We start from the raw sequence: 26376 nt of genomic DNA on the forward strand, positions 1-26376 counted from the left end.
TAAAAATATCTTCCCACTCTGGGAAGTGGGGGAACCTACACTGCCCCAATTTTACTAAGAAAAAAAAATATATTTTTTTTCCCATGGAATAATATCCCCATCTTGTGGGCACTGTTGTTCAATGTTTTCAAAAATCATAGCAACATTTTTAGAACAGTGACATCTCTTAATACTTCTCAGGGATAGATAGAATTGAACTACAACCCCTGTTTGGCCCATAAGCCAAAAGTTCCCTGTATCTTTAATAAACGCTTTCTGCACAAAGCATTCAAAAATTTAAAATAATCAAAATCTATAATGAGTCAGGCATCAACCAGGTCTATATAAAAAGAAAAATATATATGTGTGTGTGCACGCACGTGTGTGTATGTTGTGTATGTGGATGTATATGCATATATATCTCTAGATTCAAGCGTACCTAAAGAGAATTCCTGCCGTGAAAGGATTCTCTACTCACATGAGTAATAAACTCATTCAGGAAACATATATTGAGATCCAAAGTGTCTAGTAGGGCATTGGCTATTCCCTTCAGATCAGGATTTGCCAAGCAGAAGGCAATACATACATGGAGGGCAAGGAGAAACTGACAAGAAACTCACTGGTTCCCAGCAGGCTCTTGGCCAAGGACAGGAGGCTGATAATATCTGCCTGGGCTCTTGGCCAAGAGGAGGAAGGTTACTGAGCATTTAGAAATATGCATGCACAAAAGAACTGAAAATCAAGAAGGGAGAGGAGGGTTATGAAACAATGGAACAATGGAAAAGCAAGGGAAGAAAGCATCAGTGGTATCTTTTTCATCAAAGGGAAGGAAAGACATGCACATCTATCAAAAGGAAGTAAAATGGAAGTGAGGAAAGAGGCTAACAACAGTTTCCAACTCTTTCTCCCTCTGTATGTCAAATGTCTCTTGGATATGCAAGTAAATCTGCAACTTCAAGATACCATAGATATGTAAAGTTCCCTAGTCAGCTACCTGCCATCCATTTGGAATTATCGTGTAACAAGCTTATCTGGTTCTTGTTTATATTAATTTCCCTCATTCAAATAGTTCTTTTCTAGAGATAATGTTTCCCAAGCCAGGACATGATATAAACCCACTATTTCTGCCATATTTATTTCAGATGACCTTTTTCATTATAGAAGGGTATCACTGCATGATGGAGCACATGTGCAATATAAATACAGCATCCTCAACCCCTAGTCCCCAAACCATCAATTTACCCAAATAATCACACACACACACACACACACACACACACACACACACCCCCCTTTAAAAACAGTCTATGGACTCAGTACATTTCAACATCTCCAAAATCTCTTTTAAATCTTTCTAAACCATAAAAGAAGTCAGTCCCAGGGCAGCCTGGTCCATCTGGTCCCCAGATTCTTCAGCCTGATGTTCAAGACTCTATGAGCTCTGCCCAGCTTTTCTCCATTCCTCCTCGGGTTCCTCTCCCACTTCTCCCTTCAAGTCCCCCACTATGGCCAAACAGTACCAGCTTCCAGAGCCCACCAGGCACTTTTCCTACCCCAGAAGCCTTGCCTGTACCGTCCCCCTCCGTGTAACACCCTCCACACTTCCCTAACGCCCACACTGCAGTGAACGTCCTCCACTCGATCTCTAAATGTCTACCATGTTGTGCACTGCTCTTCTCCACCACTCACTGAATGACCACAATTATGATGAGACCCCTTTAGTGATAGTCTGCGGCTGCAGGGAGAATTGCAGGTTTTGAAGTCCAACAACCTTGCTGCTGACTGGACATTCGGTATAATATCTAACCTCTTTGAACACTTGTTTCCTTATTTGTAAAATGAAAGAACAGTACCTATCATCTTGCATGGCTGTTAAGAGGACTAGAAATATTCACATAAAGGGCCAAATAGGACTGCCTCAACTCCCGAGAAATAAAACAATTACGCGGTGTCTGTAGGACAGGCTATGTACTCTGTGAAAACAGGGCGAGGCACTACTCTCCTGTGTGGTCTCCGTACTCCAACTGCTGTGCTTCCATCTAACATGCACTTTTTTTTTTTCTTGAGACGGAGTCTCGCTCTCTCGCTCAGGCTGGAGTGCAGTGGCGCAATCTCGACTCACTGCAAGCTCCACCTTCCGGGTTCACGCCATTCTCCTGCCTCAGCCTCCCGAGTAGCTGGGACTACAGGAGCCCGCCACCACGCCAGGCTAATTTTTTTGTATTTTTAGTAGAGACTGGGTTTCACCGTGTTAGCCAGGATGGTCTCGATCTCCTGATCTTGTAATCCGCCCACCTCGGCTTCCCAAAGTGCTGGGATTACAGGCGTGAGCCACCGCGCCCGGCCATAACATGCACTTTTTAAAGTCAGGAAAAATAGGCCAGGCGTGGTGGCTCATGCCTGTAATCCCAGCACTTTGGGAGGCCAAGGCGGGCTGATCACCTGAGGTCGGGAGTTCAAGACCAGCCTGACCAATATGGAGAAACCCCGTCTCTATTAAAAATACAAAATTAGCTGGGCGTGGTGGCACATGCTTGTAATCCCAGCTACTTGGGAGGCTGAGGCAGGAGAATGGCTTGAACCCAGGAGGTGGAGGTTGCAGTGAGCCGAGATCATGCCACTGCACTCCAGCCTGGGGAACAAGAGTGAAACGTCTCAAAAAAATAAATAAATAAATTCAGGAAAAATAACTAAAATAATATGCATCAAAATGTTAATGAAGCTATATTCAAGCAATGGTTTTATAGGCAATTTATTGTTTTTTTATTTGTACTTTTCAGTATTGCCTTAATTTTCTAGAGTGAACAAATATTTTAAAAGTTATGCTAAATATATTCACTATGACACCATAATTTTGGCACACTATAATCCCTGTTACACATTGCAAGTAGAAATTACATCGATTTTGTATCTATTTATCTCATACTTTGTATAATTTTTCTCCTCAGGCACTTATGCTTGCATAAAGCTACTTTGCTGGACTGAAATAAGGACAGTTTTTATTAAAATTCCCCTTAAATTCAACTCCAAAACACCTGCTCAGAATTTTATTTGTGACTACAGTGTGTGCTAATTTGGTTATCAAGTTTGAACTTTCTCTGGTCTAAATTCAACTTTTAAAAATAGGAAATAAACCTAAGAGAGCTTACATTAGCAATTCATGGATATCTCATTATTTTGACATTCCCACTTCCTTATATGGCAGGTGTCTACAGTCACCTGGAGTTTTAGTATTTTAAATATTCTTCAATATATTATGCAAAGTTAACACAAGTGGAAGATGGAGAAATTCTCTATTTCAAAACTGAGTGGCAACAATGTGCCCATTAAAATGAAAAGAAAGATCACATATCACAGGTAACGTTGTTTCCTGCATTCTAGTAGAGAATATTCACACCAAGGATGGAGGGTGGTACCCTCCCATAATTTCAAAGCAAACAAACTGCCAGAAGAGAAGGCTACGTTGGTGGACAGTTAAATTATTTGAAAAGTCTCTTATACCACCTACTTCACATCAAAAGGAGAATCATCCAGATTCACCAAAAGTATGTGAAGTCATAACTCCCATTTTTTTTTTACTGCCCTCCCCCCACCAAGCCTTTCTCAGCCTACTCCCCTCCTCTAGGAGCTGCCAAATCACAATGCTCTGCTCCCGATTCTCACCTGCTGGCATCAGCAGGAACCCAGCTCCCCATCAAGACCCCCTCATGTTCCTCCCCTCCACACAGATCTCAACTTCCTCAGGCCTTCCTGGAGTCCCAAGAAGTAGCTGACTTTTACCCAATTCCCAACCTGATGTCAGTTTTTAACACTTCCCAGTACTAAGCCCTTCCCAAGATAGAAAACCTACCTCTTCAAATCATAACATTTGCAGAGTTACAGTATCTTAGAGATGTCAGGAGTTAGAAGCCATGGACACTCTCTAGTTCAGTGGCTGTCAACCTTAACATACTTACTTGCCTTTAACCTAATACCTATTTTATAATCTTCACCTTTATGATTCTGAAGTAAAGTTCAAGTAATTTATCTATACATAATCCTGTGTGTATACATATGCCCTTTATCATAATATTAAGGAGAAATAAAGGAAAATAATTTAAAATAGGTATTTCAATATGTGCCTGGACACTAACAGACATAAAATGAAGTGGTCAACTGTTTATATTTACCTATAGAATGAGTTCACATTTGGAAAAAAATAAGATCAGAAAACATTCTGCATGAGAAATACAAAAATTAAAAGGATAAAGGGACACGTGCGTTCATCTTCACAAATGAAAAATGTGAATTAGGGCCAGGCGCAGTGGCTTATGCCTATAACCTCAGTGCTTTGGGAGGCTAAAGTGGGAAGACTGCTTGAGCCTGGGGGCTCAAGATCAGCCTGGGCAACAAAGCAAGACCTCATCTCTATAAAAAAAAAAAATTAAAAATTACCCAGGTGCAGTGATGTGAGCCTATAGTTCTATTAATAGCTACTTGGGAGGCTGAGGTGGGAGGATTGCTTGAGCCCAGGAGCTCGAGGCTGCAGTGAGCTATGATCGTGTACGTGCACTCCAGCCTGGGTAAACAGAGTAAGACTCTCTCTCTAAAAAGAAAAAATAAAAAACGAGTTAGATTAAGCAGAGGTGAGACTGACTTGTACATGACGTCTTCTCAGGAATGCCAACTAGGTCATTCTAGACACCAGACAATTCTTTGTTTGGCAGGTCTGTCCTGAAATTGTAGAATGTCTAACACAGCTGGAACGTGCCCTACAAATGATGGGAACAACATAAAACACCCCCACAAATTCCCAAAATGCCCTTTAGAGGGCACTACTGAGAAGTACTGATCTAGTTCACCCCATTTTGCCTCTGAGAACATGGAAGTTCTGAGAGGTTAAGTGATTACAATACTCACAGCAGGAACAGGTCACAAACCATGACAAAGTGGGTTCCAGAAACCAGTCTCATATCACCACCCACATATACATACGCACACACACACACACGCTTCCTTCTCCCCTCCTTTCTTCTACTCCTGGCTCAGATTTTTCATCTATGTCCTCTGCAATCATCACCATTCAAATTTAACCATCTGTGTCCCTCTGACCCCACCCGTCCCAGGTTCTTCCTGAATTGTGTGTGCCAACCTTACTCTCCACGGTACATCAAGTCACACTAATGTGGCCACAACCTTGGCCTTGTTAACTCAGATCACAAAGATCTCTAACTTAGCACAGCCTCCTGACTGTCTCTGGGACCTTCCAGTTCCATCCCTTTATGTCAGTTCCTTCCTTCCCACTCCCAACTCAGCACCCAAGAGAACTCATTCAGCATTGCTCCCTCAACATTACCCATTATGTGTAACACAGGTCTTGGTTGACACCCACTGTTGGCTTTTTCCTTAGTCCTTACTACACAGAAGTGTGAAGTATATTAAGTTCCATATCTACACAGGCTTGCAATACTTCCTATTCACCAAACACAGTACAATTCTATTCAGTGTAGTTCTAGCTGTTTAAACATTTTTTTCCAATGGCTGTCCCCACTGTGCTGAGCTAATGCCTTATTCAATCAACCTATAGGAAACAACTTTGCTTTTATAATAATTAGGCAATAAATAATGAGGATGCTCCTTCCAATAATGTCTTTGTTCATGCTCTATGGCTAAGAAGAATGCCCTCTTTCTCAAAAAACATTTCCTTCAAAATCTGGTTCTTGTTAATATCCTCAGTAAAGCTTTCAAGACCTTAGCACGTATTGATCTCTGGATTCTCGACTTATTAACAATGACAGATTTTCAAAGAAGAAAGAAATCTACAGATTACCTAGTCAAGTCATTTTATTTTACAGATGAAGAAATTGAAACTCAGAGAAGGGAGCAAGCAGTCTCCAGTGATACAACCAGTTGTCTGCAGAGAAAGCTGCAACATGGGTCTCTCCACTTCCTGCCCAGTTTCTTTTGAATACACCAATGACTCATTTCATAGCATTTACAGACCTTTCAAAAGATCAGAATTGTTTTTCTTTAAAAATATGCTTCGGCATAAATTTTAGAAAGATAAGTCTATTACGCTTCACAATGTCCTTCATCTAGTGCTTAGAAATGGAAATATTTTTGTTTGCTACATATTTTCATACTACATGGAAATTAATACAAATATCCAGTTCCTATTTCCCTTGTTAATTTCTTTCTCGTTTTTTTTCCCCAAGTCAAAAACCATCTGCAACTTGCTTCCCAGGACAAAATAGTCATGCCAAAAAAAAAAAAGTCTTAAATAGTGTAGCCAAATCAATATCCCAAATGAAGGTTAAGTTGTACAGCATTTTGGTTTCAAACCAGGTTAATTTTACAAGTGTTTTTTCTCTTTATAGGAAGGATAGAGTAAAGGAAATCACAACATTTCTAAAGTGTGCCTGCATGCCTTAACTATTAGTCAACAATGATTCATACATTTTAAGCTCTTATCTGTCTCAATGAAACTTCTTAGATCTCAACTATTTATATGGTAAATGCCTTAAATGATCAGATTCAATTATTTCTATTCTTTTCATGCACTTATTTTTACCATTTGCTTCTTAAATTAATGTGCATCAGTTAATTCTTTTTAATGGTATCTGTAGAGAAGACCAGTCAAAAATCCAAAATAACAACTCATTTCACCAGCTTTGAAAATCTGATATTTCTATTCTTTGAGGTTATTTTATAATATATTTTAAATACAACTGCAATGCAGAAAAGGAAGTAGATATATTATCCCAAATCTACTAAACTGAGTGACAAAATAGAGAAAGTTTCAAAAGTACTGGCTCAAATTTCACTGCCTTAATCTCTAGGCCCACAGAGTCATACACACACACACACACACTCCTCCTCTTTGAAAAAGATAGACACTGATTTGTTTTAAGCTTCTTCCCAACTCTACCTCAAGCTTTTAATCTCCCCATCACTAAGGAAATATATTTTATTACAGTATTTTATAAACTGTCTTAAAATTTCAATTAACAATTTTTATCTACATGAAAAGTCTTCATTAAAATTCTCATTATTACAACCACCTGGTATTGAAGGAAACAAGTATAAGACGTTAGCAAGGAAGGAAGCACACAGGAAGATTTGTAATACATGTCCACAACTTTAAAAAAGACACTATAGGCTGCCCGCCTGGTTCCATCATTAATTGTGAAATCTTGAATGTCACTTAATCTTTCTGGCCTCCTTTCTTCCTTGTAAACCAAGGGAGAATATGAACATGATATCTGTTTAAACTTTAAAATTCTATGGTTCTAGGACACTACAAAAAATGTACTGAATTATTTTTCTGTGACATGACTGATTAAACAGCTTATATACACAGTCAGCTCTCCATGTCCATGAGTTCCACATCTGTGGATTCAGCCAACAATGGATCAAAAATATTCAGGAAAAATAAATATCCCACAAAGTTCCAAAAAGCAAAACTTAAATGTGCTGTGCACTGAGTACTATGTTGAATCTATGCAAGTAAAGTGATGTATGGGTAGTGTATTAGGTATTATAAATAATCTAGAGATGATCTAAACTATACAGGAGGATGTGCATATGTTATACTACACCATTTTATATTGGGGACTTGAGCATCTGTGAATTTTGGTGTCCTTAGGGGTTCCTGGAATCAATCCCCCATGGATACCAAGTGAGGACTGTTTATGTTTAGTTAGCCCCTCAGCAGAGGCCCTCCCCAAGAGTTAAAGCATGAATCCCTGATGTTTGTGACATCAGTTCGCTATCACGTATTAAGCGTGGCCAACTGAATCTATGATTATTTCACAAATTTTATTTTTATAAGGTGTCGCCTCCATTCTTCATTTTAAAAATTTTGACAAAATTGCTAAAGAGCAAAACAGCCACGAGGGAACACAATAATAATGAAATGATACCAGCAGCTTGTACTTACTGAGTTCTTATCATCTGCCAGCGACTCTAAACATCTGCACAGGTATTTTTGCATTTACTCCTTACAATCTTGCCATTCCAATGTGTCAGTTGAGAAACAGAAGGACAAGTGGTGAAATAACGTGGCCGATGTCACATTGTAAGTGGGAGATCTGGACTTGGACCCCAGGCAATCCACCTTCAGCTCACTCAGGTGGCTAACCCCCTCACCTGGGAGTCTCTAATTAAGAGGTTGAGTGGCGGGAGGCTGAGGCAGGAGAATGGTGGGAACCCGGGAGGCGGAGCTTGCAGTGAGCTGAGACCACGCCTCTGCACTCCAGCCTGGGCAACAGAGTGAGACTCCATCTCAAAAAAAAAAAAAAAAGAGGTTGAGTAGCAATAGATGGACGTTAGTTCAATCTCACGCTGATGAGCTACATAACCCTGAAACCCATTTTTCATATCTGCAAGGTGTGGGCCGGTGTTGGAGGAGCCTTCACATTCCATTATCTGGCAATGTAATCTGGAAAGCCCACAAAAGCATTTACCACAGACATCTAAAAAAGATGGATACTTCTCTCTGGAACACCTCTTACAGCACAGCCACCTGCCTTTTCCCTGCTTAGTATAAATGGACCTAAGAGCAAGGAAACAGCTGGGTTCCCGGCCCTAAGACATTATGAGAGAGTATCTCAGAGGGAATAAGAAATAGAGACTTAATTGTTTTTCCTTGTTCCTAGAGATGCAGGTAATAAATTCCCCTCCATATGTCCCTATGTCTACCTGTGCTGTCAATCAAATAGCTACCATTTTTAGACCAACTCCTATGCCAAGTTTAGCCAAGAGCCACTTCACTCCACTGTACTCCACCCAACCCTTCTCCATGCTTGCTTGCAATTAGAGGAGCAATGGAATCACATGTAAGGACTGATCAATAAGGGGACATGGGTCATTTTAAATGGCAGCTCTTACTTCTACTCAATGTTTAAAACAGATCCACCCAAAAAACCTGGTTGGTGCCACTGGGGCCAGGCACTTGATCCATTATATCAAGTGTCAGACTCTGATTCTTTCCTGGCTATGTTTCAGAAGAGGCTACTGAATGGTAAGAAAGGTGGGAGAGAATGAGGAGAGCTGCTGACTGGCCAAGCTTCCTCACATCTTCTGCAGTTGGTCAGTGTTCCTTTAATAGGTGGGAAAGTAGTAATCTGTAGCAAAAGTAGTCAATGTCTTCTAACGAGGGAAAGTGGTAAGGAATGTTATTTCTGCTTTCTAACCACCCACAAAGGTTAAATTACCCTAATGAGTTGCAGAGGGGGGCAACAGGTCCAGTAACACCATTAGAACCTACATCACAGGGTCAGTCTATTCAAGGGGGTTTAAGGTATTCAGAAACTGAATCTTCACTAGTATATGAAACCATCAAACTATCCAAAAATCAACTGTAGGTGGTTTATGAGCCCTCACACCCCTGGCATCTCCACAGTTAGAGCTCACATGGAAAACATTCCTTTCCCATCCTGAAGATGGAATGGAAAGACTCAATCTACTCATGGAGCTTAATATTATACACCTTATAGAGCTTCAATTTTAAATGTTACAATAATACTCTTCAAAGTGCCTGCAAAGTGTGATGCATTGAGCAAGCACTCACTGCATAACACTCATCAGAGATTCTAGGTTCTGTTCCTTCCATCACCAGCTAGACATGAGCTCCCCAAGTAGTCATTTTACCGCTCCAACCTGCATTTCCTTGGGTGTGGAAAAAAAAAGTTATACCAAATGAGACTCAAAGTCCCTTAAACACAAAAATCTATAACTACAAGGTAAAAGTAATATCATTGAAAATTATCAAACAATCAGTGGTTTACCTGAAAACAGATGAAAAATTTTTTGTCCTTTTTTTTTTTTAAAGGAAGGAAAATAGAGGATTCCGGGACAGTAACACCGCTGAATTTTTGTATCACTAAGCCTAGATAAGAAAAATGACAATGCCAGATCTAAAATGTAAATTCAGGGAGACTGTTAGAGTCCTGTGCCAAAGGTCAAGTTTAAATAAAAAGCTGCTTATGTTGGCCGGGTGCGGTGGCTCACGCCTGTAATCCCAGCACTTTGGGAGGCCGAGGCAGGCGGATCACGAGGTCAGGAGGATCGAGACCAGCCTGGCTAACACGGTGAAACTCCGTGTCTACTAAAATTACAAAAAATTAGCCAGGCGCGGTGGCGGACACCTGTAGTCTCAGCTACGAGAGGCTGAGGCAGGAGAATGGCGTGAACTCGGGAGACGGAGCTTGCAGTGAGCCAAGATCGCGCCACTGCAGTCTGGCCCGGGCGAAACAGCGAGACTCCGTCTCAAAAAAAAAAAAAAAAATTGCTTTTGTTGACTAATATACCTCCATCTACCCTTCTTTCCTTGTTCATAATAATTACACTAACCTTATGATTATGGGTAGCTAGTTTTAGCCAGTTTGGTGCACTCTCACTTTCACTAAGTATACCAATTTAAAGTTCTGACTCTAAAAGAAAAGAGACACTGTTTTAAAGCATTTAGATTGTATCTCTTGGTTATATTTGTGTGTGCTATTCAACAAACTCCAGGAAATGTCCTCATTGATGTTTACAAAACATTCAATGAAAGACGCAAAAAAACAATGGCTACACTATTTCTCAGAATTCTGTTATCATTAAGAGTACCTTGAAAAGCTGGTTGGCTCTTTCCCACACATCCCCAACCCTCTTGTCTTTTACTATAGCAACACTGTTCACAAGTCACTTCTTCCTATCATCATTTTTCCTTGTCCTTGCACAGAAACCTTCGCTCCCAAACTTCAGCACTCCCACCACTGGCTGGTATTTAAGCTTCCCATACAGCAATAATATTACCACCAAAGCTATGAGTAATTTTAATGTGGGAAAGGGAAAGGAAATGCAAGATAGCAATAATTGAAAGGTAAAAAACAAAACTTGCCTATGAGTATCATCCATATTTTCTTTATCAACTCTGCCTTACATGTCTACCAAAGTAGAATTATCCTTGTTGTTGTCAGATAACAGAGAGATGATTACATGCACACAAGTTATACCAGCTCACCCTGGGGAAGGTGCAAACTTCAAGTGTGTGTTATTTCACACCATGCCCCATTGAACCCCAGAGGTCCGTAGGGTAGGCCCTTTTGGGTCTCTGATCAATACTTACACAAAACATGAAATAAAATTCCCCCTTACATCTCTGAGCACATATCTGAACTTAAATGCATTATGGATTAGAAAGTTGCAGTTCTCTATTGATCTCTTTTCCAAATCCATGCTGATATAACATTTGTGCTCAAGAAAAGCTGTACAGGCAAAAATATTGCTCAAACATGTACAACACACTCAACAGATGCCTGGCAAAATGCAGGAGCCATTGGCATCTGTACTTATGGAGATACAGCAACCAAATACATTGTAATTTGGAAACAAAACCATGTAAAAGGTATCTGGGGGAAAATTGTGGAAATTTTAATATGGCCTTCATATTAGACCATAATTATCTTTGGTGTGATAATGGTAGAGTGCAGTGGTTCTCAAACTTGCCTGCACATTAGAGTCACCTGGGAGCTTCACCAAAAACAAACAAACAAAAAATACATATGCCTGTGACTCATGCAGGGATTGAGATTAATTTATCTGGAGTGTGATCTGAGCTTTGTATTATTAAATTTTTCTAAATTTAAAACTTCAAATATAGACATAAGATTTACATGTATTCATTAACCCATTGTAAAAATTTCTAAGTGCTTAAATTTTTCAAAATAAAAAGTTGAGGAAACAATATCAACCATCTTGCTCATGTGATCATCTTAGACAAGATACTATCTTAGGTACAAAATTCAGCATATCACAAACAGAAAACTACTTTCAGATGATAGGAAATGTTTAGGAATTCACTAAGTAGCTTAATAAACAGTGGAATAAACTCTTTTGGCTTCAATGCTTATTTTTAAATGTTTTTAAAAGTTGAAGTCCAGTGCCTTACTTACATTATTCTGAATATCAATTGTCTCTATGGAATACTGTAGGCATAGGATCCATTTGGGTTTTATCTCTACTGACCCTAAAAACACACTTTAAAGTACATTTTAAAATAAATCCTTACTATTCATCTGATTTGTCCTAATTTGCCACTTTCTCTTAAGAGATACAACAAAAATGTTCCAATTAATATTGATTCTTCAGTCAGTCTAAACTAGTGCCATCTGTCATCTGGACAGTTATTATTCATAGGAAAACTGTAGTTATTATTCATTATTTATCTCTCACCAACTTGATATTTTTCCCTGGCAAGAACATAAAAAGAATAGGGAGAAACATAGCTGGAAAAGCAGATTGGAGTCCTGATTTCGAAAATGTTCATACTTAAGCATGTACTCATTTGGAAAATATTTATTGAGAACCTACATGCCAAGTAATGTGGATACAATTATACACAAGCCAAACACGATCCCAGATTTATAGTTATGTTGGGAATACAGACAAACACGCATGACACGATTAGAGGGCTGCTTTTGGAAAGTTAATCTGACCATCAGAATTCAACTAAGCCTGGCTTGTAGTAAAAGCTGATATTATATGTAAGTAAACAACAGGGTGTTCTTTCATGAAAATTAAGTTTGGTGGTAGGGTCCTCCTGAACAAGTTGCTTTCCATTTCGTTTTTATTTCTCTTCCCTCCTGTATTGGTTTCATGTGGCTGCTATAACAAATTATCAAAATTTGGTGGCTTAAAACAAATGAAATCTGTTCTCTAAAAGTCTGGAGACTAGAAATTTAAAAGCAGGATCACTGGGCTGAAATCCTGGTGTCAGCAAGGCAGCACTCCCTCTGAAGCCTCTAGGGACCCAGTCCTTGCCTCTTCCAGTGTCTATCTGGCAGTACCAGCATTTCCTTGCTGTGGCCACATGACTTCAATCTCTGCCTCCATCTTTACATGCTTCTCCTCTGCATATCAGATCTCCCTTTGCCACCTAAAAGGATACTTGTAATTGCATTTAGGACCCAACTGGATAATCGAGGATAATTTCCCATCTCAAGATCTTAACTTAATCACATCTGCAAAGACCCTTTTTCCAAATAAGTTCACATTCACAACTTCTGTGAATTAGGTCCTTTTAAAAAATTTTTGGAAGCCACTATCAGACAATCATACCTACACAGAAAGCCTAAGAATAAAAAAGGGTAATAAGAAAAAAAGTACAAATTTACTAAGCCAGAGCATTTACAGTTCTGCTCCAAACATATCTGAAGAGTTTTTCTGCTTCTGAATAGGTCCCCAAAAGCAAGGTTCTCTACTCCTAAGTTATTTAAGGTGTTTAAGGTGAGAATTTAATTAAATTATACTGGGAAGTGCCATACAAATTAAAACTAATATTATACCTCTTTTCTCCCCCTCTCCTTCCTCCTCAGTAATAACCTCAAATTTCCTTTCGAACAGCTTCTGTAACTTTTACTGACCCATTTCAGAACTCTGGCTTGACACTGCACTGTATTACATCCTGGGAGAAAGAGCCCAAGAAACCTCAGCAAGCAGCCCCCTATACAGGCCCAGTTCTCAGGAGCCTTTAGGATCAGAATTGAATCTGGGCAAGGCCAAAGCCTGGTCTGGTGGTACCCTGGAGCCAGATCATTTCCAGAACTGGAAGAGTAACATGGCATTCATCCAGGGGACATGCTCCTTATAGTTGCTTTTCCTTAACTAAAAAAGGAATTCTTGGCTAGAGAGCCTAAAAGCCTAAAGGCAAAATTATATGGATAACCCAGAGAGTATGTATGGACCTCAGGGCTCCAAGGAAAACAGTGAGGAGCCATTATGACTTTGTACTTCAGCAATGACAGCAGTGGAGAATGGGCCAAATCTCTGCCTTCCCGATAAACCCTTTGAGCAGAACTGTAACACAGCCCACCATAATCCTGACTTGCCTCCTTCTCTAGTTTCCTGGATATGGAGAATTGCTGCCATTCTAGAATCCACTTGCTAAGATCCTTAATCAAAAGTTTTTTTTTTTTTTTTTTTTTTGAGACGAAGTCACTCTGTTGCCCAAGCTGGAGTGCGGTGGTACGATCGCGGCTCACTGTAACCTCCACCTCCCGGGTTTGAGCGATTCTCCTGCCTCAGCCTCCCGAGTAGCTGGGACTACAGGCATGCACCGCCATGTCCAGCTAATTTTTGTATTTTTCGTAGAGACAGGGTTTCACTATGTTGGCCAGGCTCGTCTTGAACTCCTAACCCATGATCCGCCCACCTCAGCCTCCCAAAGTGCTGGGATTACAGGCGTGAGCCACCATGCCCAGCCAGAAGTATTTCTTAACATTGTTAATACTTAACAGTGTCCTCCAAAAAAGAAAACATCCTGAGGTAGAAAACCTACATATAAATCAATAATTCAATGACTGCTTGTATACAAGCCCCATCTACTTTCTTCTCACTCCAGATCTGAATTAGTATACAAATTCAATCTTCAGCCTCTTAAGCAAGAATAAAAATACACATCATATACTATGATGCCATTACAAATATATTCCCATTTTATTTGTGCTATTAACTTTTTTTTGCTTGTATAAACAGAATAAATAATTCATTTCATGGCTTAAAACACAGCAACATGAAGGCAAATGCAAAATAAATAGCAAATCAAAATCCGTGAAATACTAGACAAGGGTTGTCTGATGTAGGGTAAGCACTGTGAGACAGTCCAAAGACAAAACATTGCATTTCACTTTGTTTTCAAAGAACATGGTGACCAAGTTCACAGGTTAGACAATCCATTATCCCTTCTTCCTCATTTATTGGCTTGCCTTCGCCTAGCAGAAGTTTCAGGCAGCTACACAAAAAGTCTATTGTTTCCTCTCTGCTATATCTCATCAAGTAATGTCCTTTCACTCCAGTGAAAAGCCTATACTCTCTTACTGAGCTCATCTTAGCTTATTAAATTTATAATTTAACAACTGTGCCAACACACTGTAATTACAGAATCATTACATGGTTTTTACATACAATTATTTTTTAAAGGAAGGCTCGCTGGAGATCCAGTTTATGAAAGCAGATATTACATCAATCCCCTTCATACATTCTGAAGAAAAGCTCCTTCACCTCCTACTACCCACCCTAACCCCCGGTTTTGGCTAAACCAAGGAAAGGACAATATTGGTGTCTGTTAAGTATGAAGACATGCCAGGGTCACAGAAGAAATAACTCCAGCTTTGGAACATAAAACAACCCATGCCTTTCTCTTTGCCAAGCCAGAATCCTGACATGACCACTTCTGAAGCCCCCTTGCCTCATTTCCCTGTGTTCTGAGGCTAGCTTCCCTCTCTGGCAGACCCCCAGGACAATACATGAGGTCTTAGAGCCAAGTAGTCCTACAGATCCAAGAGGAATCAAAGCATAGCTGTCACCCACACAGGATGCAAATGGCATCTCCTCATGGACAACTGGGTGCCATTATCTGTAGATGGTTACTGAAACATAGACTTCTGACATTAGCGTTAGTCGAATTCTAAAGTTTGATCTGGTAAAAATAAACTAAAACCCTAGAGACACAAAGCAACATTCTTATGTCCCAAAGCAACATCACATAATTAGCAAAACATTTATTGACTGTCCACAGCCTGCCTGGCATTAACTAGATGTTGAGATTCAGGAATAAAGAAAACAACATGTTCAATGCCTTGATGAGTTCATAGTCCAAGACGGATAGAGTAACTGGACACACAGCTGAGAACAAGGGACTGAACAATAAAACACAATGAGAATTTTTTTGAGAAAACTGCACACATAATGCATCTTAATCAAGGTAAACCATATAATACATTTTAATCAAAAGACACAGCTTGGTAATATTACTATATTCTACTGATTGTTCTATTTCTTTCTTTCTCGTTCTGTTTCTCCTTTCTGTTTTTACCACCATGGTTATTCACAGACTTATATACTTCAGAAAAAAAAAGTGAGAAATATGTTTTGCTTTTTTTTTGTTTGTTTGTTTTTGTTTTTTTGAGACGGAGTCTCGCTGTGTCACCCAGGCTGGACTGCAGTGGTGTGATCTAGGCTTACTGCAAGCTCCACCTCCCAGGTTCACGCCATTCTCCTGCCTCAGCCTCCCGAGTAGCTGGGACTACAGGCGCCCGCCACCACACCTGGCTAATTTTTTGTATTTTTAGTAGAGACGGGGTTTCACCATGTTAGCCAGGATGGTCTCGATCTCCTGACCTTGTGATCTGCCCACTTCGGCCTCCCAAAGTGCTGGGATTACAGGCGTGAGCCGCCGCGCCCGGCCTTGTTTTTTTCTTTTAATTTGAGGTGGAAGGAACCAGCACAGGGTTGTTGGTTTTTTTATCTGCCAAGTAAGGACTTTTTTTTCCCCTAGAAATGAAAAACTATATCTACTTGCATTAGCTTCATTTCATTAAAACATTGATCACACATTAATAAAAGAATTTGTGATCAAATTCATTTACGTATAAACAACCAATATCAGATCCTTTCATATTTTGATTAGCAGTATGAATTACAGAGCGGAATGATAACAAGTCAGAGAAGAAAAAAGCCCCGATGAGTCAAAAATGTAATGGAAAATAGAGGTTGGAAATGGCAAAATCTTTCCTTATTTCACAATTTTATCTGGAGCCAGCCCAATTTACCTTTAACAACAATGCAATAACAAAGCAGCAAGGTGTATCTCTGCCTTGCATGGAGTGGATATGGTGAATGAGAACACCATCAAGAATCATAAAATGATGTAGGCATACCTGGAAAGTAACGTGGAGGTGTAACCACGGGGGGGAGTTCTGCTAAGAAAGGAAAGGTGAGAAAACACTTGGCAGAAAATGGCTTTTGAAAGTGTGAATTGAAAAGAGAAGGAGCTCAAAGCCAAGAAACTGACACTGACAGCGCGAGATGATTGAAGTGCAGATTCGGATTGAGTTGGGGCAGTTGAAAAATAAAGTACAGATCTGAAAAATCTTGCAGAGAAAAAAATAACAAAGCTTAGTAAGAGCTCCTTGAGCAGGCCTGGGGAGAGAGATGTCAGTGATGACTCAGATGTCAGGAGTGGCAAGGCAGGCCAGCTGCAGGACTGCCAGTGACAGGAGGAAGTAGGAGAGGAAATGATGCATGCGATAGCTAAGAAACACTATAAATGGCTACATATCTGTGGTTTCTCCAGCAAAAATGCGTGTGCAAAACGTTCTGTATTCAGTACCGTAGTTAAAATATAACTGTGGGGAGAGCAACAGATTAACTACACAAATTGTTGCTTTAAGATAGCATGCCTAGGAATGTGCATGGGAAAAAAATACTGAGGCAAAATAAAATTCAATTGTGGTTAGCTCTAGAGTAGTATTATATTAATAATATAAGTGACTTTTGCCTCCTCCTTTGTGCTGCTATTTTTCTAAATTTTCTCTATTGAGAATTTTGTCTTGTAGGGCAAATTTTTGAAAGTTCCTAAGTGAACATGTTAGAATGCTATGTGTTAGTTTCTAAATTTCATGGAAACACATACACACCAGAATGCATCCACCAACATTAGGTATTATGGAGCTTTCAGCACACAGAGGGTCCTCCAAAACAGTATTAATATATCTGTAGAAGTCCATGTGAATCATCGTAGTTGGCCATCTGGTGACTTTCACGTGTTTAGCATATAATCAGAAGTACACAGCTTGACCATACTTTACCCAAATCATGAAAGCCAAGAAATTTGTCTAATAAATAAATTACTTAACCCAAAGCCTAATACTACCTCAAGGAATTTTTCAGTAAGATCTGTGAAATGCCCTCTAGAATCAGAGAAGATATCAGCACTAAGATATTTGAATATTAAATACAGTGTTTCATGATCCTAGAAAAGTGGAATGGGTACTTCCAAAGTAAACTGGGCAAATCCAATATGCAAGGTCACTGAAATAAAGAAACATCATTACTGCTTTCTCAGACTCCGGCGGTGGACAGTGGACACAGTGTAGTAATTAACAGGACAGCCTCTGGAACCAGGCTGCCAGGGTTTCAAAGCAGCTCCACCACATTCCTAGCATGTCACCTTGAGCAAGTTTTCTTCACTTTTGGGCCTCGGTTTCCCCAGCTATAAAATAGAGACCATAACTATACCTACTCTCATAGAGTAATGAAATATAGGGCTGGGCGCAGTGGCTCACATGTATAATCCCAGCACTTTGGGAGACCGAGGTGGGCAGACCACTTGAGGTCAAGAGTTCAAGACCAGCCTAGCCAACGTGGTGAAAACCTGTCTCTACTAAAAATGCAAAAATTAGCCAGGCATGGTGGCAGGCACCTGTAATCCCAGCTAATTGGGAGGCTGAGCTAGGAGAATCGCTTGAACCTGGGAGCCAGGGATTGCAGTGAGCTGAGATCACACCACTGCACTCCATCCTGGGCCAACAGAGCAAGACTCCGCCTAAAAAAAAAAAAAAATTGTGAAATATAAATGAGTCAATATTCAAATATAGGATATTATAAAGCACATAATACCAGGCAAATTGAAGATACTGTATAAAGGTTAGTTATTGTTATATATTTTTTGTTAAAAAGAGATGTCAAAAAAGCCCAGCCTTCTCAAAAATTTTATTCAGACTTAAATGCAACCATTAAATGTGCTGATCACGGTGACCACTTGATAGTTTTGTCCATATTCAAAAATACAAGGCAACTTTTTTTCCCTCTCCCACTTCCTCGTATTTTCCCCTCTGATCTACACACAAAAATGAATCTAGTTAATACTTAAGTTCCCAGAAGTGAGAAGTCCAGACGCTTTTCTCCCTACTCAAGCCATCCTCTAGGAAACGAAGAAGTCTTTTTGCAACAACCCTGTATGTTGGCAACAACTTTCAAAATCAAAAGCAAGTTGACTCCACTGTAAAAGAAAAAGGCTTCTTGAGCCCTTACAACTCCGGGGGTGGCGGGGGCAGAAAAATTAGAAAAGAAAAGGAAAAGTCTGTGCTAAAGGAAAATTAAATAAATTTGGGTTTTTGCAAAAGGCCCTAACACCTAGCTCTCCCGTAATGCAGCACAGCTTCTCGGAACCCAACTCTTACTATTTCCTCGGATCCCTTCTCTGGATAAAGGTTCTTTTCCCAGCAGGGCCGTTCATTTGCGTGGTAAGTACCAACATAGTGTAAAATATGAACTCCCACGCTCCCAAACCCTCCTACCATGGCTGCCCTGTGTTCCTCAGCCACTTTCTCCTTTGCACTGTCCCCTACAGGCTGGGCTGCTCATCTCCTAGTGAGCTTGCCTTCCCAGCCATTTCCATAAGACTCTGCACATTCTACAAGTGATTTTCAGGAAGCATCTGAAAGCTTACCTCACCTCCAAATCTCACCAATCAGAGGAGCCTCCAGCCTACCGCTCCACCAACAAGATATGAGGATGGAGGTTCCCTGCGCAGGTAAACTGGCAAGGACCAGACGCTTACCCAGAGCTGCCTTGGCTCCTCACAGGGCACCGACTTCTTCAAAGTTCAGTCTCTTCCCTAGGATACTGAGAAAGCCACCCACCTGGATATTCCAGAGAAATATGGGCTGAACTTCCAGAATCCTCCGATTTGCAACTATAGAAGTGTTTAAGTGTTACAAGTTGTAAGTTATATGGATTTCTTTCTCCAGATTGTTATTTTTTTCAGGAGTCAGGGGAGTCATCCTGTCATCTTTCACTGATTTCCCTCCCTAATAAAACCATTTTTTTTTTTTTTTTTTTTCTGAGATGGAGTCTCGCTCTCATGGCCCAGGCCGCAGTACAATGGCGCGATCTCGGCTCACTGCAACCTCCACCTCCTAGGTTCAAGCGATTCTCCTGCCTCAGCCTCCTGAGTAGTGGGATTACAGGCACCAGCCACCACACCTGGCTAATTTTTTTTTCTTTTTTTTTTTTTGTATTTTTAGTAGAGACGAGGTTTCACCATGTTGGCCAGGCTAGTCTCAAACTCCTGACCTCAGGTTATTCACCCAACTCAGCCTCCCAAAGCACTGGGATTACAGGCGTGAGCCACTGCACCTGGCCACAAAACCATTCTTTGCAAGCACAGTTTCATCCCTTTGAGATGACAGTTGGCTACAGATGTTCAACAGGTATGCAGGGACCAGCTTCTAGGCACCCCACCTTTAGGACTTGCAACTCTAGTTCATGGGTCTCAGAGAAGTTGTAAGTTACCAGTTTCCAACATTCCAAATTACGGCAAATGGCAGAAACTACGAATGTTTGGAAATGCCAAGAGTCTGAGGATCTACTGACACAGCATATAGCTGAAACCTCACCCATATAGTGTTAAGAAAGCGTTTCCTGCCTGTCTGGGGCTGACAAACCACAACCCTTTTCTTCTCCTCAGGCACCAAGCAGGACTCATCAAGACACCTGGGCTCAGGCTCAAAACCTATCAAAGTAGTGCTGGACTGAGGACGCATCTTCATTCTCTTCTCAGAACAAGGGAAGGAAATAGGAGAGCATCTTTGCTCTAGGAAGGCAGGCTTCAGTACAGGAAGTGGCAACAAATCATACAAAGTGCCATTCTTTCCTCTAACCCACACCTTGACCTCTGTTGACCATCTCCCTCTCTAATCACAATATCTCTAGATTCTCCCACATACTTATTGAAAACTATGTTCATGACAGAACAGAGGAGGAAACTGTCTCAGATAGCATAAGAAGTTCAATAGTAACCAAGCATTTTTTTTTAAGTTATTTCCAGTGGGCCTGTGTGCTTTAGCTCACTTAAATCTTCACAACACCACTGAGGCACAGAGATGTTTTATACTTCACCCAAGGTCAGTTAACCAATAAGGGTAGATCTGAGATACAAAACCATGCCATCTCGTCACCGAGAGCTCCCTCTTCACGCTATAATGTCAATCCATTAGAACAGTTCCAGTTCAGTAGACCCAATGATCCATGATGGAGCAATTGGGTATTCTGAAGAGTGGGCAGATCACAAGCAGATGTGGATGAAAAGAAATCCCAATTCTTCAGTCAAGATTGACCTTTAAGACCTTCCACAAAGTGGCCTCAACCTGTCGTTCCAGTCTTTTCTTCTCCTCCCCAAGAGCCACGTCAGCATCCTTACAGTATCAACTCCCTTCCAAACTTCTCTCTCTTCAGAATGTATTTACCTTCTTCCCCTAAAACCCAATCCTATCCAACTGCTCCAGCAAGATGAAACCTGAAACTTTCTCTGATCTTCTTAGTTGGATGTAAGATGTCATTCTTCTGTAAACACCTATAGCAAGGTTGTTTAAAAATGATGTAACATTATAATAATTGTAACTCCCAGTCCTGTAACACAGATATGACAGCGCTTATCATCCTTAGTAGAAAACATGGGATAGTACACAAAGCACCTGTTAACAAACTCCAAGGAGTTACCACAGCACAGTTTTTAAAAAACACGTCTTATCAGCTGGGCACAGTGGCTCACGCCTGTAGTCCCAGCACTTTGGGAGGCCGAGGCGGGTGGATCACCTGAGGTCAGGAGTTCAAGACCACTCTGACCAACATGGTGAAATTCCATCTCTACTAACAGTACAAAATTAGCCAAGCATGGTGGCACATGCCTGTAATCCCAGCTACTTGGGAGGCTTAGGCAGGAGAATCACTTGAACCCAAGAGGCAGTGGTTGCAGTGAGCCGAGATCGCACCATTGCCCTCCAGCCTGGGCAACAAGAAGGAAACTCCAAGTCAAAAAAAAAAATATGTCTTATCATTGATAGCTACTATACTGGGTAATGAAATCCAAATATAGCTGCTACCAGTGACAATGATTCCATATTTTGGAGATTCAATAGATTGATGCTAAGAGCACTGCATCTAACTATTGTCTAATATAAAAACCTCTATTTTCTTCCTGTCTCCTTGAGAATCTCAATGTCACAGAGCCAACAAGAGGCAAATTCTAAGTAATTCTTTAGCATGCAAAATGTATGTGCTATTACTCTTCTTCGTCTGGAATTTATTAAACAAGCAGAATCAAGGGAGCAAATCTGAAATTTCTAGAGGAATAAATAGGTGCTGCCACTAATGATCATCTCTGAGGTCTTGTCAGGTGTTTGGGAACAAACTGACCAGTTTCCAGCATGAAAGACACCAAGGAGAAATCTGACAGCTGAGAAGCTCCGATTTCCCTCTCACATGAGGATAAGAGAAACTGGCATATATTATTTTTTTGGTTGCTTGGATGGTTTTGCTTTTGTCTTTTTTGAGACTAAGTCTCACTCTGTCACCCAAGCTAGAGTGCAGTAGCGTGATCTCGGCTCACTGCAATCTCTGCCTCCTGGGTTCAAGCAACTCTCCTGCCTCCACCTCTGGAGTAGCTTGGATTATGGGCATGTACCTTCATAAACGGCTAATTTTTGTATTTTTGGTAGAGACGGGGTTTCACCATGTTGGCCAAGCTGGTCTCGAACTCCTAGCCTCAAATGATCTGCCCACCTCAGCCTCCCAAAGTGCTGAAATGGGCATATACTTTTTAACTACCCCAAGAAGGAGAAATGGGCATACATTGCTATGAATTTGAAAACTTCACCAGAGTACTTTCCTCAAGAATACAGGAATAAGAATCCACTTAAACATTACAGTTTTGCATTAAAATGCCCTTTCAGCATAATTGCAGGAATCCTTGTGAGTGTGTAAGCAGAATGCATACATATTGACACCTTTCTGTTCCTCTATTTCATCACTCAGAAAAGGCACGCATTTGCTTTTCACAGAAACCTGGAAAACAGCATTCCTGGAAAAACGATTCTTTGTGTACCTCCCACACTCCTGGCATCCAGCCTTCAAATTTCCATTCTGAATTCCAAAACTACAAAGAGGTTTGGCCATGTAAGTAAACTTGTCATCTAATTTCTAAAGGAGGCTGATTCATTTTTAAGTAATTACATATATTTAAATTATGAGTCTTATGTTAATAAGTAGACATACAAGCGCTTTGGCCAAACAGTCCATTTATAATGTTTTATTCATTACAAAATCAACATAAATGTTCTGCCCATGTAAACGTGTGGGTGTGTGTGTGTGTATATGTGGTGTGTGTGTAATGATTTGTATGGAAACTGTAAGTAAAAATGCACCAACAATGTATTCATAATACTTACATTATCTTCACATATGTGCAGTGCCTAAAGTGTAACAGTTCACAAAAATGAATAAAACCGCTGCTGAACTAAATATATGTTCATCAGAGAGAAACCTACAAATGCTATGCTGAAAATAGTGACAATTAATATCTGATGCGGCTTAAACAAAAGTGGTAGATTTTTACCCTCAAGTCATCATTTATTACATACAACATATAACTTCTCCAAATGCAAAATGATTCATGTTCCAAATACAATAAAACATAACAATTCAGAGACTAAAGAGAGTTGATTGTCTACATTACTCACAAGTACAATTTTAGAATCTATAGATAAGGTTCATTTTCAAACAAATAATATTTCATTTACTTTTTCCCAACATGTAATGCAAATAAAATATTACATAGTATAAATATTCACTTTGAAGATATTCAGGATTAGAGGATACATATCAATAACACAGCATTATGTAGATTTCTAGCATTTCATATTCCTCCCCTTGAAAAGAAAAACATTTCATACTACAATTTCACCAGCTTAATAACGTATGTCACAATCTAGAATATTCATGTGAGGCCAAATAAATTGTATATGCTTTCACAATTTCAAATATTCACAATATTTCGCATCTGAATAAAGCAAAATTTATATGCTTTCAAAGATTTTAAAATCTTTGTAATTGAAAATTCATTTCAATGCTATCATTACTTATTCAATACAAACTACCTTTGAATTGTATTTTTTAAATGCTACTCGAATGCAAAATCACCCCATAACAATTGTTTTGCATCTCAATCATTTATATATTGGGCTCAATGTAAGCTGATCCTTTGAGTAATACAATGCATGTAATATTATTGCACAAAATCCTCACAATTCAACTGGTTATTCAATCATTAATTTAGTCCACTAATACAAATGAGATAGGGAAGAAGCAGGTAGTATGTGTATGGGGGAAGGAAGGAAGTGAATGACCCCAAAACAGTCACCTCCAACATAAACACACACTTTCCCTAACCTTATTCCTTGATAAAGACTACACAGACTTTGGCCCCAGCTCTTATCAGCATTGGGCCCTTAGAAACCTAGAGAACTCCACTTACAGACAAAGAAAACTAGTACTCAGGGGTGGGAAAATATTGAATCATGCAGAAATGCTTTAGCATCTCGATGGACAGATCTATCTTAATCTAAAAAGAATTCTGTGCACTTTAACATTTTGCTAAGTAAGCAGTTTTTTCCTAATAAAATTCACTTTCAATCATTTCTTCAAGATGCTTAGATTACTACGATTTCAGGTAGAAATTTGAAGAGTGGCTCTCTCTAAGCATTAAAACTTACTGGCCAAGGGTTCACAGAACAAAGTTTTATAAGTGACATTTTGTATTCGAACACTATCAATTAAAATTTTTTAAAAGTATACCTAAACAAGTGCTTCTCGGGCCACCTAACCAGGAAGCATAATCTCGGAGGTGTGAACTACCCCACAATGGCAATAAACAAAAGGTCTCTGGCTGATACTACATTCACTTAATTGTGGGAGTCCTCACCCACCCACTGCCCAGTCTGTTTTCAGGTTCCCAAAAGGCTTCTGAGGGGCAACATCTACTCCTCCCTGCAGCCATGTGCTCCAGGAAGTGCTATGTCCATGCATCTGACATCCCCGTTCCTGCTCAGCCCACACTGGCGACTGTTCTTGCAAGCCACCTCCATTGCCAGGAGTGCCTCGGGCAGTATCCTCTCAGGGGCCACCTGGGCTTGGCCTGGGGCTTCCTCAGCACTGACACAGCCAGCACCTCTGTAAAGTGACAGAGGAGGAGCAACTGCCCTTTCCTTCCATAATTGTTCTCCTCTTCCAGGCCCCTGCCCATTTTTCTGTTCCTGGCCCTGAAACCCAGAGACCCCCTCTTTCTTTGAACCACAACCTTTGGGCCTACTGGCCTAAGTCAAAGGCTGGGCAGCCTGGGCATTTCTGTGGATTTTGTTTTCAGTATCTTGTGAAATGTTTTACTCTTTACAAAATGCATGCTTCCTTCCTTTCCTCTCCTCAAAGGCAGGCTGTCCAGGGAGTTAAGCTTGCCTGAGCAGACCCTTTTCTCAAGAATATTCCATCATGCCTGGGTCCCCAGTAACACAGAGTTCATTCATATTTTCCTTCTCTCTCCTTGTCCTCCCTGCACTAGGTTGGCTGACTTTGGAAGATCCCTCCATACAAATCATTTGCCTGGGTACGGAGAAATGATATCATGTCAAAGTGGTTAAAAAGGCACAGGATTTCAGGGGATAAATATGAAAGCATACAGACAAAAACATACAGACATCACCCACAGAACTCTACAGGGAAAAGGCAGCATGGGATGGCATCCTAGGAAAGCAGGAACAGTTTGAGTGGACACAGAATTCTATTTTTGCCAAGATTTGTAATTTGTGGCAGCAGGACATTTATGGGAACATGTCATGCAGGGACACCTTGGCCTGGAAATCATCTATTTATAAAACAGGTCTAGGTTTAGGACCAAGAATAAGGCAATCCTCATACCTTCGGCTTCCTGAGAAATTTCAAATTACTTCGCCTAAAAATGGAGAAGCTCCTGAAAGAGCTGCAGTGAGTTTATCACTTGGCTAATATTTATAAACTAAGAAAATCTACGTGCTATGAAAAAGATCCATGACTAAAAGATTATTACAAGTATATTCTCTCCCACCAGCCAGCCCTCATTCATCACCTTCTCAAATATCCAGTAATTTAATCAAAGGCACTTTTGAACCACCAAATAGGTCATTTTATTTTAGAACCTTTGGGTCTGTGGTAGGCCAAGACTTTAATGTCCTTGTGTCCCCCTGAAATATATAAATGACTTTACTACATGAAAAAGAGCTGTTCATCGGTAACTGTGAGAACTCCAAGCTGTTTCACACCCAAAGAAAACTGTCACTTGGATTTCAACGGAAAGTTCTCACGCAACAGCAAGGGTACTGAAACAATCTAGATTGTTGGGGAAGACCTGGAGATAAGAAGACTCACAGCCATCTTACTATACTATTTCTAAGGTTAAGAAGATCCGATTCTTCATCTTCTAAAGAAAAATACAACCATTAATGCCAACAGTAATGGTGGTGGTGGCAGTGGTGTTCTCAAAGCATATCTTGTTTCTGTGTCATGCTGGTCCCGGAAGACTTTTAATGCATCTGTGGAGTTTCCAGTTTTCAAATGATTACTAATGGGGAGAGAAGAAGGCCCCAGCCTAGGGCTTTCTCTTCTGTTCTATCTACAGGAATTCTTACTTCCCCCCCACTACAGCCATGGCCCACCCCAAATGCTGCTAGGAAGAGCCAGACCACAGCCTGCCATAGAAAGTGTCCTCCCTGTGAACTGAGGCCC

The 26376-nt window shown here is 40.3% G+C and overlaps 1 protein-coding gene across 2 annotated transcripts in view; it reads right to left on the bottom strand.

The window, feature by feature from the left end:
• Positions 1–26376, bottom strand: part of ARHGAP18 (Rho GTPase activating protein 18) — a 135909-nt gene that overhangs the window by 92950 nt on the left and 16583 nt on the right. Inside the window, exon 1 of one of the 2 annotated variants that reach the window (XM_024247808.3) lies at positions 7898–8096. Coding sequence (XP_024103576.2) covers positions 7898–7911 — 14 coding nt within the window. The 5' untranslated portion in view covers positions 7912–8096. 2 annotated transcript variants of the gene reach the window in all.

Source organism: Pongo abelii, chromosome 5 (assembly GCF_028885655.2).
Source record: "Pongo abelii isolate AG06213 chromosome 5, NHGRI_mPonAbe1-v2.0_pri, whole genome shotgun sequence".
Lineage (NCBI taxonomy): Eukaryota > Metazoa > Chordata > Mammalia > Primates > Hominidae > Pongo > Pongo abelii.